Below are 18,844 nucleotides of genomic sequence, written 5' to 3'. Positions count from 1 at the left end.
AAAGAAATCACATGCACTGTGTTGATATTAGTCTCACTGCTGGAACCAGAAGAGGCAGTAACTAAGATTTCCCAAACGGCCCCCATATGCAAATGGAGAATAGTTAAGCTCAGCTAGTCTTTTCTATTTTTGCTGATAAACATGGTGCTGGGCATTAGAGCTGCCTGAGGGAAAGGAATCGCTGCTGCCATCCACATTTCTAGGCCAGGGAGACTCAGTTCTACTTAGTTAAGTCAGGTAACAGTGCAAGTTATCCCTGTTTTAGCCCCTCCACAGGGTCTCCATGGATTTATTATTAGCTCTGTTTGGTTACTGCTGGGAGTCAAGGAATCACAGAATGGTTTGGGTTGGAAGGGTCCTTAAAGATCATCTCATTCCATCCCTTGCCATGGGTAGGGACACCTTCCACTAGACCAGGTTGCTCTGAGCCCCATCCAACTTGGCCTTGGACACTTCCAGGGATCGAGGGGCAGCCACAGCTTCTCTGGGCAACCTGTGCCGGGGCCTCCCCTCCCTCACAGGGAACAATTTCTCCCTGATATTCTATCTGGCCCTGCCTTCTGTCAGTGTGAAGCTATTGCTCCTTGTTATTGAAATAACGTTCTTGCATCAAATAAATTTAAAACCTCAGAACTTTATGTAACAGCAAAAGAAAAACCAGTCATTTTCCAAATGATGCCTATTTCTCTTTATTTTGCTCATGGAAAAGATTATGAATAGACACCTTTTGAAAGTGTTTTGGTACAGGGACATGATTTAGCAGGATGAATTGAGTAAAATCTAAAATGCTGATGTGAGCCTTAAACTGCCATGGCAAGCTGTGTGTGCAGAGCGGGGTGGCTTTTATGAGCATTGATTCATTTTGCAAAATGACATTTGCTGGAGACAGAAAGTGATACAGATTTTTTTAAAAAAAGAGTTATTTTGACTGGTCAGTGCAATTGCTGTATCGCAGCACAGTTCTCCTGAGGAAATGCACGGAGACTCCATAGCAACTAGAGGAGATCTGTGCTATATTCTCCATGCTGCTGCTGTGTTTTCTTGGGAGAATCCAGCCATCCCCCACTGCCCCCACAGCCACGGCGTCTGTGCTGTGCAGCCTGACTGTGCTTGGCAAATGGCAGCTGCGGCCACTGGCCACTGCATCAGGGGTACTTTTAGGATCACAAAAAATCCCCCAAGTTGTATTTTCTTCCCTTTGATTGGTTATGGCGAGGACAGCACAAAGCCTGCAGTGTTGTCTGATGCGTAGACAACCACTCGGGCACTCCTTTGGTAATAATTTATTTACTAACCTGTCCCTTCCTGCGATGCAGGTATTAGCAGTAGGTACTTTCATAGAGCTGTGTGTGCCCTCAAGTGGTGCAGGGTATTAGCCTGGTGAATGATGAGGCCCTGGAAAAGGTTTCCCAAACAAGTGAAATCAGAAATAATTAATAGCTCTGCCCAGAGCCAGCTCTGCATTGCAGCACGAGTTCTCCCAAGCTTAAGGAAGTACGTGCTTGGCTGTCTTCCCCAGATTTCTAAGGAAGCCTAGCACTTAACCTGTTTGGTGTGGGATTTGGTGATGCTCCCCATGCCTGTGGTGTGGCACTGCTGATGGGAATGCGGTGCTGGCAGGAGTGCAGATGGCATACGGTTCTTTGCAGACGTGAGGTGCCAGCACAGGCAACATGGGGCTTCTGTGTCCCTCCCCGATCCATGGAGGATTTGTCCCTGCAGCTGTGGAGCAGAGCTCTGACACCAACCTTAGTGTGTGTGCTCTTAGCAGTGCTTGGAAATTCGTTAAAACAGAGGAATGAAGGAAATTCTCTGAGGGCAGCTTAGGAGGAACCAAGGTGTTGCTACAGCTGATGAATGTGCAGGTGGTTGAAAAGGTTAATTAACACCAGTTTTCTCTTTATTGCCGTTTAGCCATTTTGTACATCATCTAGCTGGATTTTTAGCAGCACACATTCCATCATTTTGGGCAATAAACCATCATTATTTTGTAGTCTCTGCATAGTTATAGTAATGCTCATTGGCCCAGAAGTGTGAAACACAGGAAGGAGTATTTTGTCCTTTTTAAACCAACTTCAATATGCAAACTTAATGATACAAAAGCAGAAGGCTTGAGAGGAACCAGCCTTCTTCTGGAAGAGATGTTTGAGGTGAACAAGGATAATTTAGAGATAGGGAACTGTAATTAAAGGTTATAAAGGAGCACTTGGTTTTATAACAGTATATATTATAATCTTAACTCATTGAAATCCCTGAAAGATTTGCTAATGATGTCAAGAGATTTAGATTTTTTCCAGATGATTTCAACTGGGAGATAATTCACCTCCGATTACATAACCATCTTAGTGATTTATAATTTCCAATGTAATTTTTAAACATGTGTGCCCTTTCTGTAATATAGCTCTGTGATTGAAGGAGAGATTATTTAATAATAATTGAAATAGTGGAGTGGAATAGTGGAAAATAATGTCATGCAAATGTACGTTGAGGTCCAAAATGTTCTTTACGTAAGTCTTACGTTCTGTGACCCGTGCTCTTCAAATCACGGTGTTGCTGGCCTTGAAGAGAGCCTTGGCATTCTGACACTATTTGTAAATTTAATACCCATCTAAAAATAATGCTTAAAATAAACAGAGAAGCAGAAAGTGCTGGAAAATGACAAATATAATTGGAGAGAAATCTGCAAAAGCAGAGGAGTAAAATGAAGGTGGTTTTTCCTAACACCTGGAACTTGAGGTGCCATATGCCTTTTGCAGAACAAGTATGCTTCCTTGCAAAGGAGCTAGTGCACTTCTAGCCCATCTGAACATAAATTCTAAATATTCTTCTCAGGTTTTACTTTTAAGAATGATTTGCAACAGTTGAGATTCTTCCACTCAGCGATCCTTTCAGTTCAGAAAGGACTATCTGCAATATGTTTTGCTGCCTGTTTTAGCTTATAGTCTTCCATGCCTTGAGATTATTAATACAGAAGCTCAGAGTTTGTGGGGGTGGGAGACCCCTGTTGTCAGTGAAAAACAGGATCAGGGAATGAACTCAAGTCTTCCCTTCCCAAGTGCTGCTTCAGGGCATCAGTGTCTTTATCTTGGATATTTGGGGAAGTGTTAAAAAATTAAAAATAGGTGCTTTTCTGCTGTGCAAAGACAATGCAGCATCAGGTGGTGGTTGCTGATTAAGCAAGAAAGAGTCAAAGTTTTGCCATGTAGGACGACTGTCAGACATTGGAACGGACCGCCCAGGACAGTGGCGGAGTCACCATCCCTGGAGGGATTTGAAAGATGTGTGGATGTGGCACTTGGGAACAGGCGTTAGTGGTGGCTTGGCAGTGCTGGGGGAACAGTTGGATCTTTTCCCTCCTAAATGATTCTGTCATTCTGTGGCTGATTAGTGAGGCTGTGGGTTGTAGAGAACATGGCTGACAGAAGTGCCATGGGGTTTATTTTCTTTGATTTTCGTCCTTGACAGTCCTTTAGTGCTGGAGGGAGTTGGAGCAGTGAGTGAGAGAGGACCTCCTGGCCGGGGCTAAACTGATCCTACTGTGATCCAATGGCAAAGATCAGGCTCACTTCAGTAGATGCTGGAGCAGGCTCATAGAGAATGGATAAGAATAGACAAATATTCATTTAATCAGACAGCTGCTTCCCCTGTGGTGTTGATATCTACCCATAAATGAGTCATCTCTGCAGTAATAAAGAATTTCATTTGTCACTGTGAGTGCAGCAGGACTTTTGGAACTCTCATGTAGGATCTGAGGTCTTTCACTTAATATTCATTTGGCCTGGCAAATGGTAGCCTCTTCGAGTATTTTATTATACAAAATTCCTTTGTTTTAGAGGATCATTGTGTAATAGATGTGCTTTTACTCATTTTTGGGGTTTGGCCATTGTTTAGCTTACAAAATTGCTTTGTTTTCCCCTATTACTTTTACTCATTCTGAGTGTAAACTGCAAATTCAAGTGGGAATTGTAGTCAACCTGATGAAGGCCTGTGATGTGGGGCTTTGTCCGTGATTGCCTTCATGACCTCAGGCTGAAATATTTACATGTACTCTTTCACTTCATCAGTGTTACATTATCATATGACTGATTGTAGGCGTTTATATCTGAAATACAGCACAAGCTTCACTTTTGTTCTGGAAGATCATCTGCATTGAGTTCTGAAGGTACAAATCTAGTAGGAAAGAATAAGTTTAGTGCTATATTCCACAAAATAGGGGGTTGGTTCCAATGAGATGGGAATCTTGGTTCCTCTTCCCTATTTTTAAAAATTATTTATTTACTGTAGTACAGATTAAGGAGCAGTTTAGCAATTCTTCTTCTCTAGATGAGCACTTAACTAAGGAAGTCCATGGGACTTCCCAGCTCAGGCTGGTTGTAGGAGGAAGTGCTACTCTCTGAAAGGAAGGCTAACAGAAGGCAGGTCTGGATAAAGTGGAATCTATTTCTGACCTTGTCTATTACCTCATTGGAAATACATGAATTTTCTATTCCATGTAACTGAAATGTTATATATTTCTGTCCCAGTTGGAGGTGGGAAGATGCTGTCAGAGAGGAAAGATGGCAATCCAGTATTGAGAGAAGATGTCGGAGAAGGGAGTGGTTTGTGGAGGTTGTGACCTATTTTCCATCTTGTCACTTGCGGCCAAATAAATGAGCTGTAGCAGTGACAGAACGGGGCTGACAAGAAGTAATGCAGATGGGAAGAGGTGCTCCCTACTGGAAGAGGGCTGGACATCCTGAGGGATGTAGTTCTCTGTTGCTTGATTTGAGTTCTCCCACCTGCCTGGGCTCTGTCTGTGTTGGAGTCTTGGGACTTCGTTAAGGGTGGGTGGGGGAGTGGTCATGGCCAAGGGTTCCCTCAGTTCTCGGGGCACTGTAGGCTATTAATTATTAACATAATTTGTTTGGTAGTGATCAAATGTTACAGTTAGAATGTAACATAAAATTTCAAATAAATGCTATAGCCTTTTTCTTGCCATAAAAAATTTTGAAAGAAAGCCACAGGCTTTATGCAAGATTATTTAGGAAAGTTTTCTGTTTCTTGCTGGTAGTAAATCTGGGGGTTTATGTATGTTTGGGTTTTCTGCTGGTTCATCTGTTTTAACTGAGGTCCTTTAATGGACCTTATTAGCACCTAATTTTGGTTCTATTGTAATTAAGCTTTTCTTAAAATTGCATTATTGGGTTTTGAGAGAAACCAGTTTTTTGTGTGGATGTGTTCATGCTGCATGTTACTTTCCATACCTTATGGCTCCCAGGTAAGCCAGATGAGTATTGGTCATGAGTTATCAGTATCTTCAGAGATACCAGACAGAGAAGGGGGTAACTCCTGTTTGCCGTACAGTTTAAATTTGGGGTTGTGTTGCTCTATGAGGGCAGTTTTTGTGTGAATCCCATGTGCTGGGTGCTACTGAGAACTGCAGAGAACCTGTGAAGCTCCTCTTGAAGTTCAGAAGTTTGTGGGGTTTTTTTTGTGAAAGGTGGTGTCCTGTCCTATGCTTCCCTGAATTTTCTAATGCGTCATTCTACAAAAAGAATGGTTATTTGATTATCTCTTTCTTATGCGTTTATTTCTCATAAGAATGTGAAGCTGTTCTTAAAACCTTGGTTATTTTGCCTCGTGTTTAACAGCCACGGGATGTGCACCATTAATGTGCATCTCACAGTATCGTGAGTTAGGAATGGCAGCTGAACAGAGTTTTACAGCATTCTTAGGATTTCTCTGGAAATAAACTGCTTGGTTTTGTCATTGTACCTTCCTTGGCTTTTTTTAATTCATAGGCGTTGCTGGTTTTAACAATCCTGAGAGACTGCGGTGCCCAAGCACTTGCTTTGTCAGTTGGTCATCATCTCACAATTTCTAATTTATACATTATTCAGAATTACAGCGGAGTTTGATGCAGACTTGGTTACAGATGATGTGCTCTTCACTATGTCCTTTGGTGTTTCTATTAACTTCATGGAGGTGATTTGGTTTTTTCCCTGGGTGGCGGGCCTTAAGTAGCTGAGCAATGATGTAAAGGTGTGTTTTCAATCACAAGATCTCAAATTGTCTATTCAAAACTGCATGTATGCCTGTGATAATGAAGTTTAGTCACTTACTCAGCAGACTTATTTGTTTTTCACGCTATTCTGGCCCTTGTTTGGATGATTTATATAACTATAAGGCACAAATTGATTGCTTACAGAAACAAAAATTCTCGATTGTACTCCATTAGAACCCTTTTGATCGTAGGGAATTGCTTTTGGAAGATTGTCATCTTTTATTTATCATCTACTGCAACTCCGTCAGTACGGGGAAAGGCAAAATATTAGACAGGAGTGGTACAAACCCAAGCTTTCAAGTACTGTTTGTTGACGTGTGGTGAATAGAGCACATAATTTTTCCTTTCATGACTCACTCTTTCTTCATAAATTGGGAAGATAAACCCTTTGGAGCTTGTTCCAAAGCGGCTGTGTGTTCATCCGCACCAAAGCCTTGTTAAAGGCAGAGACTTGGAGTCAGTAATGCTGGATTCTGTTTTGTTTTTCCAAGTAGCTGTCAGTGCAATTAGCTGAGCACATATAACACAGCTGTAATATTGCAGAATAGAAAAATTGCAGTTCTATGGCTGTGGCTCAATTAAACGTGGGTGCACTTGGCACAGCCAGGTTGTTTTAAGCTTTGATACAAGTATACTCTGCGTGTGCGCACCTGTACCTAGATCAGTGTGCATTAACTCACATTGGTGTGGGAATTGTGGGCATTAGGTTTAGCTTGTTTTGAGTGGCAGTAATATTCTCTTTATGTTTCTAGTTTAGCCATCAAGAGCAATTCATTAAAATAAATATCTTAATATTCAGGATATAAGGATTTTCTAATGCGGATTAATAGTAACTCTTGTTTCTAACAGAGGTATTTAATGGGCCCCAAGATAGCAGAGAGGCACAAGGTGCAAAAAAAAAGAGAAACTGAGTAAATGAACTCTGGGTTTTCGCTTAAGAACCTGTGATAAACCACTTTGTATCATTTACCATCAATGATGCACCTTTACAGCAGTCATTAGTACAATGGGAGAGGAAAAGCTAAAATCAGGGGCACAATATTAACCAAAAGTATGTAATTCTTTGAGGATTCCTGAGAATAAGATCTTTAGCAAAGTCAAAATTATGCATTTGATATTATCTTTCATTCCTCATTGAGTTAGTTGATTCTGTTAAACTCTACAGTAAAGCAAAAGATGCAACATGTGGCAAACTTTATACATTGTATTCCTATATGTATGAGGCACACTACCTTTTATATGTTACATATGAAATATATAGTCCCCCCCCCAACTCATTTTATATAGTAATAGGCAATATTTGGTTTTGAAAATTGTATCAAATTCGTAAGATACCCAGTGTAAGTGAGAACTTCAGAAGCTTCTGTATTTCAGCAACAAGAGCTTAAGAGATGTGGGGATTTCAGAATCATCAGTGAGCTCCTGCTGATGTATTCAGAAGAGAAAATTGAATTACTTTCTTGGAGAAGAGAATTGAGGCCTTACTTGATATTCCAAAGTCAGAATGTGATAGCTTCACAATATCCTACAAGATGGTTTAAGGCAGAATTAGTATGCTGTCTATGTTAAGGAAGAAAAACCAGAGCTAATAAAGGGCCAGAGATTTGGTTTAGATTTTGACTGATAAAAATAGGCACCAATTAGAGGTTAGTGCAACAGGAGGATATAAAAACATGAAATTCTCAAAAAATGCCTTAGTTCTGGTGAAATTTTTAAAAAAGCTGTTCTGAGCATGAGAAGTGATAATTTACTTTGTAGCTGTGTTGGCATGGGTGGGTCAGAACTGCATCTTAACCCTTTACCTTCAGGGTATTATTGAGTATTTCTCCTTGCACTGATTTTTAGTTTTGTGATGAGTCAACAATCCCTGTAAGACTTCCCTTGTGTAACTCAGTACTTCATGTTAACATGTGCCTTTCATTGCCCATGAGGTGGAACCAAGACTGAGAGAGAAAAGAAGTATCAACTGCAATTTTTGTGAGAAAAATAGGTGATACATAAACTGCTGTGCCCGTTAGGGCATCTCTTTGAGATCTGGGGTTGTTTTTGCCTTCTTGTGCCGCGCCTGTCATCCAAAAGCTCCTCTATCTGCAAAGTAAGGATGTGTTTTATCTGTAGAATGCTGCAGGCTCAGGTGCCTTTTTGTATGTATTTTATACAAATTTTCAGGATCTGTAGGATCCAGTGCCAGCAGGATCTGTAGCTGCAGTGGTTAAACCTCAGGTTATCTCTTTCCATTTCTTCGTAGTGGCTAAAATATTTACGGTGCCGCTTGGATTAAGAGCTGTCCAGAGAGGATCATTAGGCTTAATGTATCAAATGATTCACCATCAGAAGCAGAGCAAGTCCTCTTAAATATGGCTCAAAATAGATTTTTGCAATTGGTAGGACTCAAAATATTTAAGCTGAGGAGGATTTTTTGCTAGGTCCTCTGGAGCAGACAATGGCCCCTTTGTAAAGGCTGCTTAGGCTTTAGGAATTGCTTATTGTGGTCTCTGTGACCAGAGGAAGAAAGGGCTGAATTTTTGGGAAATAGTGATCTCATCAGTGTCATTATTGTAAAGCATAAAGGGGGCCATAAATGAGATGAAGTCATGACTCATCAGAGTTTATAATCTACATGAGCTCAAGATCTGACCCAAAGTAATTGCTTAGAAGCAAGTGTTGTACTTGACCTTCCCATAGAAGAGCCCCCAAGAATGATAGAATTTGCATTTAGGAATAATTTCAAAGTTTGGGAGATCTCCTAGAGAAGTATATAGGTCCCAGGGTAGTCTCTTTTCTCTCTCTTGTTTTTTTTTTTTTTTTTAATTACTGTGTTTAACCATAAAAGTGTCATGGGAAATGGCTCTTTGGGGAAGGATTTAACAATAATAAAAGTGGGGATTTATGTTGCTAACAATTGATATTTTTCTTGATACTTGGAAGTCTTTTCTTCCCTTTTTTTCCCCCCTTTTTTTTTTTGCAGCACTAAATGGTAAGCTGTTACAGTGGCTCCTGAATTGTCATTTTGGTTATGCTAATTGAAACATCTACTGACAAACTAAGCTTTAATATTAATAGCAAAAAAAGGATAAAGAAACATTTTTCCTGGCAGCAGAGCAGTTCTGCTTCTGTTGCTGCCTATGTGGGTGTGTGTGATTGTCCTTGGTCCTGTTTCATCTTAAAATACTCAAACTTTGCCACTCCTGGACTGTGGAATGGTATCCCATCAAATGAAGTCTCCCTCTGGAATGAGCTTACAGCTTGGGTTTCACTGCTTCTTCCTTGTTGGTTGGGATTTTGCAAGTCACTGCAAACCAGTGGGTTTGTACCACGCTGCTTTTTTGATGGCCAGTAGTAACAAACTGAGAGTATCTAGCCATGGCAACATTGACTGTGAGACTCTTCAGGAATAATGCAATTCCCAAAAGTTTGCTGAGGGCTTTATTGGTTTGTGTTGCCCTAAGGCTGATAATCGCAAGTGCTTCAGGCTTAGAAACTCTTTAGGGAAGAAACTAGAATGTTACTGCCATTTGGGGGGGATAAGAGGGACTCTGCCTTAGCATGAGTGCTTTAATACATGGGATACTCTGCTCGCCTCCTTACAGGCACTTTGAACGTTTCTGAAGGTTTCTTCTGTAAGGGAGTAATTGTGGTTTGGAGTTAGTGTTGTGAAAAGGTCTGCTGGGCTGCTGAGGAGGGCTGAGGTGCTTTGGCATGAGCTCTGTGCCTGCAAACTGTGCCTTTGGGATTGATTTCTTTGCTGCTGCCTGCTGGGGTGGATTTGCAGCCCTAACAAGACAGCAAAGAGCATGGAAATGCAGACACAGAGCAACATGTTCCTCCACAAAGGCTTTGAGCCTTCCATCGTGAAACATGTACTTTGTTAGAATACGATGCCCTGAGTCTGGCAGGACACGAACGTTTTTGCTTTCTGAGTAATTTGCCCTAAAGACTTGGGGCCATTTGGACAAACAACAGTAATATTGTTGAAAGGCTCTGGCAGAAAGCTTCTTCGTTGCTCTCCCTCTCATGGCTATACAGATTGTTGCTTTCCACAAGCAGCATTTCCCAGGAACGCCTGTTACTCGAGTTTGGGCAGCCTTTCCCTCTGAGTGGTGCCTTGTGTTTTCCAGTAAGTTAATTGCCTGTTAGATAGCTTGCTCTATCCAGGGATTTGTAGTTCCAGTTTATGTTGGAACCTTGGTTAGATGAACTTTGGTCGAGTCAAGCATTTGGTGGGATTCCTTCTTGCATCCTTTTATTTTGATAACTAAACTAGGAAGTTGTGGTAGTGTGTACACATCTTACTGCTGTCACAGGGTAATGCTTTGGAAGAGCTGAAGGAAATTGGTGTCAGGTAATTATGGGCAAGTGAGCCTTGCACAAACACTCTGAAACATTTGCCAATTCAATTGCTGGCAAAAATTTCAAAAAGGCAGAAACAACAGTTAACTTAACTACGCTGTGCATGTGTCTATCCAGCATGTATCAGTACTTGTTACATATCACAGCACCTGAGGTGCTGAGTGATCCATCCTGGAGCATTCATCAGCAAGGAAAAATTACAGAGCCCTTTTAAATCTCCTCAGGGTAATGAACACAAGAGAGAACCTCGTACCCATCAATAATCCTTAAGGGAGGCTGGGAGGAGCTCGGTCTCTTGGATCATAACTGGTGCTGCTGTGAAGGGGAACTGGGTGGGAATCGATAGGCTGCCATGCACAGCTGCCTGCTCATGTGTGCTGCCATACTGGCAATGGATTGAAACCCCAAAGAGGAAAAAAAAGTTGGCTGGTTGTTGAAATTCTTTGAGGATTTTCCTGCTTCTGAGGAATTTGGGGCTTAAATTTTCAAATACGTGCCCCACTCCACTGGGGTTGGATGTGCATGGTGTGGTAATTCCGCAGGACTTCGGTATCTACAAACACTTTATCCCCTCTGCCTCTGCTACCCCCAGCTGGTCCTGAAGTGTTTGAAAACTGCCAATTAATGCTCAACTACCTTTTTCTCTTTGTTTTGTTTGGGTTTTGGTGGTGTGGTTTGTTTTCACTGGTTTTTAATTCTGCACTAAGCCTGTTCTGGATAATGGGTAGATTCCAACATGCAATCCTGAAAATTGTTTTTATCTTAATGGGTGCAATCATGATAAATAACTCCAGCCTAGAGAGAATGTTCTTATTCTCAGTTTTGGTGGGATTGTTCATATTTTCCTTTGTCTTTTTTGTTGTTTCGGGCTCATCTTTAAATCATAACTATTCTAGCTAAAATATTAACACCAACCCTAAACTAAGTTGATAATAAAAACCCCAAACAAGATCAAACGACATAAACAAGAGCAAAAGTGATCTAGCATCAGATATTGTCCTTTTGGGATACATTTGAGCTCATCTGAAATCATACCCGGGGGACATATCAGTCCAAAGCAAGCTCATCACAGTTACTGGCTACATAAACATGAGATACCATGTGAATCACAGGGATTAAATGGTCATGAAATCTGTGCTCATCCACTTTATCTTGGTTTGTGAATAATAGACTTGAAGAAATCATATTTCTGAGTTAGAAACTCAGAAGGCATTAGCAACATTCTGAAATTCAGTGCTTTATGTAAGCACAGTGAGATCGGGCAGGGTAGGGAAAAAAATCAAAACATTGAAAGGCACGCGACTGGGTAACTCAATAAGCCGCGTGTGTAGGGCATTCCACCCAGTGGGACTTTGACTTTGCGAGCTGGGCCGGCCGGCTCCGTGCTGTGGAGCCGTCCCCCGGCCCACCCCACGCCATTGACATGCATAGCTGGCCTGGTAGGTGTAAAAATAGCCAGGCAGCGCCTGAATTGGAAATGGTCACCGACCGCTGCCCGCAGTTGCTGGGGTTTCGGGTTCTCTGGGACACAGGACGGCTTGGGGAAGGGAGCCCGGGACGAGTGGCCGGGGAGCAGAGCGTAGGCGGGACCCTCCTCCTGGCTGATCGGTCGCTTGTCCTTCGGGAGCGCTGGGCACTCGCTGCGGGGCAAGGGCCATCCCCCTGCTCGGAGGGAGCAGAAGAACTGATATGGGCAATGCACCAATTTGCCAGGCTTGTCATTCAGAGAAGGGCTTAAGGACACAAGGGAACATACAGGATTTGGATAAAACTCCTGATTATTATGGATACAACAGTGAAGAAAGTAAAGAGCCTGAAGCCCTGGTAAGTTTTGGCTGAAGAAAAGAGGAATCACAGGGAAAAATGCAGATGAGGGTAGTGCATGTTGCAAAGGATCTCTTTGCTCAGAACTTGACTGGATAGCTTGCAATACTGAAGGATCTGCTAAACGTGTCCGTGCTGAATCTTTGTTCTGCTGTCCTGACTGTGGTTAAAAAGCAGCTGTTGCTGATTTATGCAGTGGCTTCAAAGCATTATCAGCTACCAGAAGGTTTGGGTGTGTGAAGAGACAACCCCGTGGGTGAAACAAGCCCTGGAATGAATGGATGTTACCCAGTTTTCCTGGTTTGCACAACTGCTAGGAATGATCCTATATTGATCATTCTCCAAACTTGAACTCAGTAGCTTACTTTTGAGCTGCTGTCTGCCTAGTACATGGCATTGTTTTCTGTGTGCAGTCGAGGCAGAGCCACACAGATCCTAATGCAGATGAGGGTTACAGTGAGTGGGACCAGGCACAGGCAAGGGGGGGGGGGGGGGTGTGTCATGCTTATGGCAGTAATGTCAGCATTTGTGCTGCAAGTCAGAAGAAAATCCTTAAGATGAGAACTCTTGTATAGTGGCTATGGCAAATGAAGTGTCTCTTCTCTCTTTTTTTCCTTTATTTCTAATCCTGTTTGAGAAATTCGTTAAGTGGCTATTTCATTCAAAGTTGGCAGTGGAAGTATATTGTGTCAAAACTTCTGGCAGAACAGGAAGATGAGTAAACCTTCAGTGTCAGTATATCCAAATCCTGTGTTCTCTACAACTGATCTGTACTAAAATTGGTCTCAGTTTGACCTGATGCTCTGCACATGCCTCATTTACTGCAGTGCAGCATAGAGGAGTAGGGGAGCTGAGTTCCAGTGTTCATAGGGGAAGAGGAAAGGAGGCACTCCTGGCAGCAGCTCGCAAAGAGTTCTGCATTGTCCTAGAAAACACTTTTGATGCTGTCCTGGCTTTCTGGTAGAACATTTCTTTTGGCTGGATTTTTCCTGACCAGTTTTATGTTGTACTTCACTGACAGCACAGCTGGACCTGTTCTTCATAGAATCACAGAATGGTTTGGGTTGGAAGGGACCTTAAAGATCATCTAGTTCCAAACTTCTATGAAATGAAACTTTCTTCAAGCTAAAACAAGAAAGTAACCTACGTCTTTGAGCATGCAGACAGGTTTTTTTTCTCCTACCAAGGAGCTTTTGGTTGAATTAACAAATAATTTCCAGTGTTTGTGATGGGAAACACAGTCGGGGAGGGACAGTGGGACTTCTTGGGCTGTGGGGGAGGATGGGCCTGCTTCCATTGCCGAGGGTGGTTTCACTGGGTGTCAGAGATCTCCCTTCAGGTGGTTGCCCTGAAGCTGTTAGCAAAGGTATGGACGCCCCTGTGACACAAATAAGCAAACTGAAAGAGCTCTCCCGGCACGTCCAGTCTCTGAGCTGCCCTTCGGCAGAAGGTCAGGCCCCAGAGGAGGCAGGAGTGAGCAGCATGTGATCTTTGAGGTTTCTTTTCCTTTCTGTTTTTCTGGATACTTTTCATTCAGCCTACGCAGCTTTTCATAGCAGGCAGAGATCAGGCACTTTGATAATGTCTTTGATGTGTTCAATCATAAGATCTTGGCTTTATATGACCCTGGTAGGGACTGGCCAAGTTTCTTTAGAATGTCTGTCTGGATTCAGGTTTGCAGTGCTTGGGGGATTACAAAGGAAAATTGCTGTATTTCCCTAAGAAGGTTTGCAGTCTCTCATCATCCTTACGATTCCATACAAAAGTTCAAAGAAAAAGAGGTGTCTCTAAATTAGAAACGTCAGCCAACTTTTGTTCTGTGGGGAGAAATTGTGTATCTATTTTTTCCCCCAGACAGGCATACGGTATCCAGCAGAAAACCCTGTTAGCTATACATTTTCCGCTGCCTTTATGTAACTGTAGCCATGCTCTCTGTCTTGTCTTATTAAAAAGAGTTGCCGCATCAAGCTGAGTATGATGACTCCAGGAGTCTTGTAGCAGATACGAGATGCAGAACAATACAGCTGATACTCAGCCAGTTCAGATAACAAAATTGCTTTGCTAATCTAGTCTTTTCTAAACTAAGAATCAGATACAGTCTGCTGCTTCAGGACCAGGTATTTCAGACTGCCTGGGACAGACTGCTCTCTGAGTTTCAGCGTAGGATTGTGCCAGACTCCTACTGCAGCATTCATGGGAGTTTTTCCTCCCTGCTTAAGGCAGTGGATTTGGCAGTGTGGACTTTTACATCATTGTTGCTTTTCTACAGGTGAAGTCAGGTGAAACTGGTTCTTCTCTCTGCTGGCCAGAGCTGAATTAAGATCTAGGCCCAGGAGTACAAGATTCTTCATTTATTACTTGAGTGTTCCTTTTACCTTTCTGTACAAGTAAGATCTTTGCAATGAGTTTTGCTGAATTAGAAACTGCTGTAACACCCGTTTAATTGCATCTATTTTAGTCCCTCTCAAAGCAACATGGGATCATTTTTTCTCTTTTATGGAACCAGTACATTTGAATCAATGGGCGGTCGGTTAATGGTGTTTAGGTGGGTAAAGCAGTTTGACTCTTTAGCGTGGATGGTATTAGTACATTTCTTTTATTAGGAAATGTCACTTTGGTCATAGGGGATGAAAAATTGAGAGTGATAGAATTATCTGTCAACAGTCTGTCAAAAACTTCACTTACAGCCTGGATTTTTGTTCAGCCTGGTTATTATCCTGCTAGATAATGTTTGGAATGGCATCCTAATTTTTTCTAGATGTGTTCTAGTGTTATTACCTCTATTTAGGAACATCATTAGTAATTCAAACTTTCCATGGAAACCATTTAGATGCCTGCCAAGTTCTACAGTTCTTACCAACATCTCAACATCTCAATATATGGTATCCAGAGGGTCCTAAATATTTTTCCTTCCTTTAATACTATTCAGTTCTCATAGAGGAAATCTTGGTTCCATATCAGTATTTAAGAGACTTCAGTAAATGTGTGTTAACTAGGAGAACCAAGACTAATCATGTGACTCTTCTGAACGTATCCCAAATCCTTACTGTTTCAGGAAATGGCTAAATGATCCTTTCTCTCAAATTTCAGCACCAGAAATGTTCCCATTAAACAACAGGATTATACATTCCTGTTTTTTAGAGTATTGAAGATTTTTCTAGTTTTTAGGATTAATCCAAGTATAAAATCCTTCATTCTTGCAACCCAAATCCTTTGGGGTTTGGTTTGTTGTTTCTCAGTGTGGTTTGGTTTTTTTCTCCTCTTTTTATTATTTTTTAAATACACAGATTATGTTTTCCAGGTACATTTGAGAGTCTGCTTTTTAGACTCATGCCAATGAGAATTCAGACACCCACACATTGTTTCCAAGCTGGGATTTATACCAAAAAATTTGTTTTTGAGAAGATGAATAGCTCAGGGGAACGACAGGGATTACACATGCTTGAAGTTCAGCTAGTACTGATGTGCTGTCCTGGATGAGAACCCTGATAACTGATGTTGCTTTATATTGTAAAATCGGTATGGATTAAAAGAACTTTTATCATTTCAAGTACTGCCTTTGGAAAGGACATGCAGCTGGGGAAAAGACTTTTATTCCATTCTTTTCCACAGAAAACTATGCAGTTTTGCCTCAGTTCTCACAAATCCGTCATTGACGCAGTACAAGCAGCAGCCGGGCCAGTATGGCAAGTTAATGAACGGAGTGGGAGGACTCCTACGGGTGTCTGAGGCAGCTAAGGATCATGAAGGTTTATGGAAGGCATTTGCTTCTTGGCTCGAGGAAGGGGTAATTTTACATTGGTTTTCTCTTCCTCTTCTGCTGCTACTGTATTTGCCAATATTGGCCCAAATTCAGGAACACAGTTAAGTGTGTGTTTAAACCGTCCTTTAGCAAATAACTTAAATCTGTTTAGTTTGAGACCAATTAGACTTGAAGATGTGGTAAAAATCAAGCATAGCTTAAAGTGGTTTGCCAAAATATCCCTTTATTCTTCTCTGGTTAAAAACAAAACCAAACTAATCAGGCATTTGTGCATTCCAGCAGAGAGAAAAGAGTGGCTGGATGGTATCCCGCAAGCTCTGGAATTTCACGGAGTTGGCAAAAGAGTCAAAGGTGTCGAAATATAACAACCAGCCTAAAATGAAAGCCATTCCCTATGAATAATTGAGAACTTTCCCATCACTATCAAAAGATGGGATGGGTGAAGCCTGGCTTTTCCATAGTGAAAATTACAAGTCTCCATCATCATTAAGAGTTGTTCAGTTGTGTCTGATTGGAGCGATCTTGGAGCAGGAACTGGTGTTCAGGTATGGCTGTCACCTGGGCAGTTTTCTCCTCCTTATGTTGCTCAAAAATATGTTTGTTGGGATAATGTAGCAGCAATAAAAAACTTCCTAAATTCCAAATGCAGCTTTCTGAGAACAGTCTCATAGAAAGATATGAAACTACCACAGAACTGTTTTATGCCAATACTGAAATTACTGGAAGTTAATGAAAATATGTTGGACTTACAATACATTTTTTATTTATAATGTGCATAAATCATAAATCACTTAACCTAGTTTATTTTCTGAGCTTCTTTTTTGCCATAATTTTGTCCATCTCCAGTCATACCAATGAAATTCATTTCTTGAGGACCCTTTAAGTCTTGAATCTTGCTGTTTGCTGTATCTCCTTTGGGTTGCAGCCTCTTTGTCTGACACAAGAAAGCTTTCACCAATATGTATAATAAATGCAAACAGCGCTACCCTTCCCACCTGCTCTGGTAGTGCATAATGTGTGCTCCCACACATCCCTTGGCAGAGCTAATGAGAGAATATTCATTCTGAGGAACACAGGATATACTGAAAGGGTCACTTTGGAATCTGGTCTATGCTATCCCAGGTTTCTGGGTCAGGGAATAGTTTGCTGTGTTTAAAAATGTTTTGATTTGAAATCAAGGATTGTTTTAATTGTGGGTCATATGCAGTGTATAGCACAAAAGCTTTCTCTCTTCTCGTACCTATTTCGCCATCTTGTTATTACAAAGTATTTTTTGCTGCAAATATCAACAGTCTTCATGCCAAAGTGTGGGCCCATGTCCACAATGTCTGTAACTGTGTAGTGAGGGCAACTCCAGCCACAGCCCCAGCTTGATAGCGGAAAAAGCGCTGCCAGCTTTTCCATATCCTTTGTGATGTTCGACGGTTAATTGGCCTGAGTACTCGAAGGCACCTTAAATTATTCAGGTTCGTAATACATACTTTAAAGAATATTTATCACCCTCAATATCAATCTAGAGAGCCATTTGACATTTAAAAGTAATTAATTGCTAGATGCTATTAGCTTAATCTTGGCAGAGTATATTTAACTTGCTGGTGATCTCTTACCTCTGAAAGCTTATTTTCCTCTTCACATCTCACAAATCCTGAGATTCTTGTTGTTGTAATAAATATTAGTTTATTGTAAGGTCAGCTGTGTCATTTTCCTGGATAAGAACTTGCTCTAGGTTATGAGAACAAGATGTTTGTTTAGTGAAAACTGCTATTTTAGAATTGTGGGCTTTTCAGTTCAGCTATTCATGAACGAATTCTATACAACCATAGGTACACAGCAGGATGAATCTGATCTGAAATGCCTGTACGTGGTTGAATGGGAGAAGCTGAGTGATAAAAATACTTGTTTTGATATTGAAATAAGAAAATTTAGCCCATTGTTCATCCAGGAATTTAGATACTGAAATTTCTTTAGGCTCTGTGATTTAATCTGTCTTCCTTTATCGCTCCCAGTAAATGAATGGGATGAAAACACACATTTTTATGGGCAATGGAAGTAGCTTTGAAAGCAGAACACTGTTGTATTTCTTTTCTTTCAGAAGATGAATGTTATTTCATTAAGGGCTGGGAAAATATGTTTCCATTATAGCTGTTATTATCTCATTTAAGTCATTTATCAGTGTTAGATTACTGAGCCTGTGCCATTGCAAGTGGAATATTTAGCTCTCATTATGGCATATATATCAGAACTGCAGGCTCAGACTCTGCTCTGGGAGTTTAATTAAAAGCAAAAAATATAAAAAAACTTTGCCTCTTTGCAGTCACTGCTGCATCTTCTAGTGTGATGCCCTTTGGAGATCAGCAGCTCCTTCAGCTGAGTTAAAAAAAAAAAAAGAAATTAGTGTACAGTAGATAAAATGTGAGCCACTGATAAACTCACTGGCAAGTTTTACAGAAAGTATTCCATGAGGAAAAGCATTATATTTGAATTCCCCCCTTTTACATCTGAATGCTGGTATGGAAGAAGCTTCCTTAGTGGGCAAAAATCTGTACGTGACAAGCGAGTTGGGTAATGGTAGCACCTGGTCTGTGCCACTTTTAGAGTTGCACCCAATTAAATGATGGCTGGTTGGAACAGATGGTTCCTGAAATCAGAGAATAACCAAGCCAACTGGGACAAAATTTAGTGGTTGTCTCAAGGGTAGGAGCTTAGGCTGACACTTTAGAAAGTAGGGAATTTAAAAAAAAAAAAAAGGCACTTGTTTGCATACCTGTAATTTTTTCCCTTTGCATCTTTAAGTACTGAATAACATCAAGAAGCCATGAAAACTTGAGTTTAGAAGGCGCAACTTTCCTTCTGCTATGAGCTGA

General features: G+C 41.2%; 1 protein-coding gene across 47 annotated transcripts in view; it reads left to right on the top strand.

Annotated features, from left to right (window-relative positions):
• LOC116444642 (ankyrin-2-like) overlaps positions 1 to 18,844 on the top strand; it is a 278,123-nt gene that overhangs the window by 136,896 nt on the left and 122,383 nt on the right. For 25 of the 47 annotated variants that reach the window (XM_032110250.1, XM_032110248.1, XM_032110241.1 and 22 more), the window contains exon 1: positions 12,068 to 12,217. The exons of the other annotated variants lie outside the window; for them this stretch is intronic. In XM_032110250.1, coding sequence (XP_031966141.1) covers positions 12,083 to 12,217 — 135 coding nt within the window. In that variant the 5' untranslated portion in view covers positions 12,068 to 12,082. Of the gene's footprint in view, positions 1 to 12,067; positions 12,218 to 18,844 lie in introns of those variants that run through there. 47 annotated transcript variants of the gene reach the window in all.

The sequence above is a fragment of the Corvus moneduloides genome, chromosome 5, assembly GCF_009650955.1.
Source record: "Corvus moneduloides isolate bCorMon1 chromosome 5, bCorMon1.pri, whole genome shotgun sequence".
Lineage (NCBI taxonomy): Eukaryota > Metazoa > Chordata > Aves > Passeriformes > Corvidae > Corvus > Corvus moneduloides.
The sequence above is the reverse complement of the archived record's forward strand: the minus strand, read 5'-3'. Positions and strand labels throughout refer to the sequence as shown.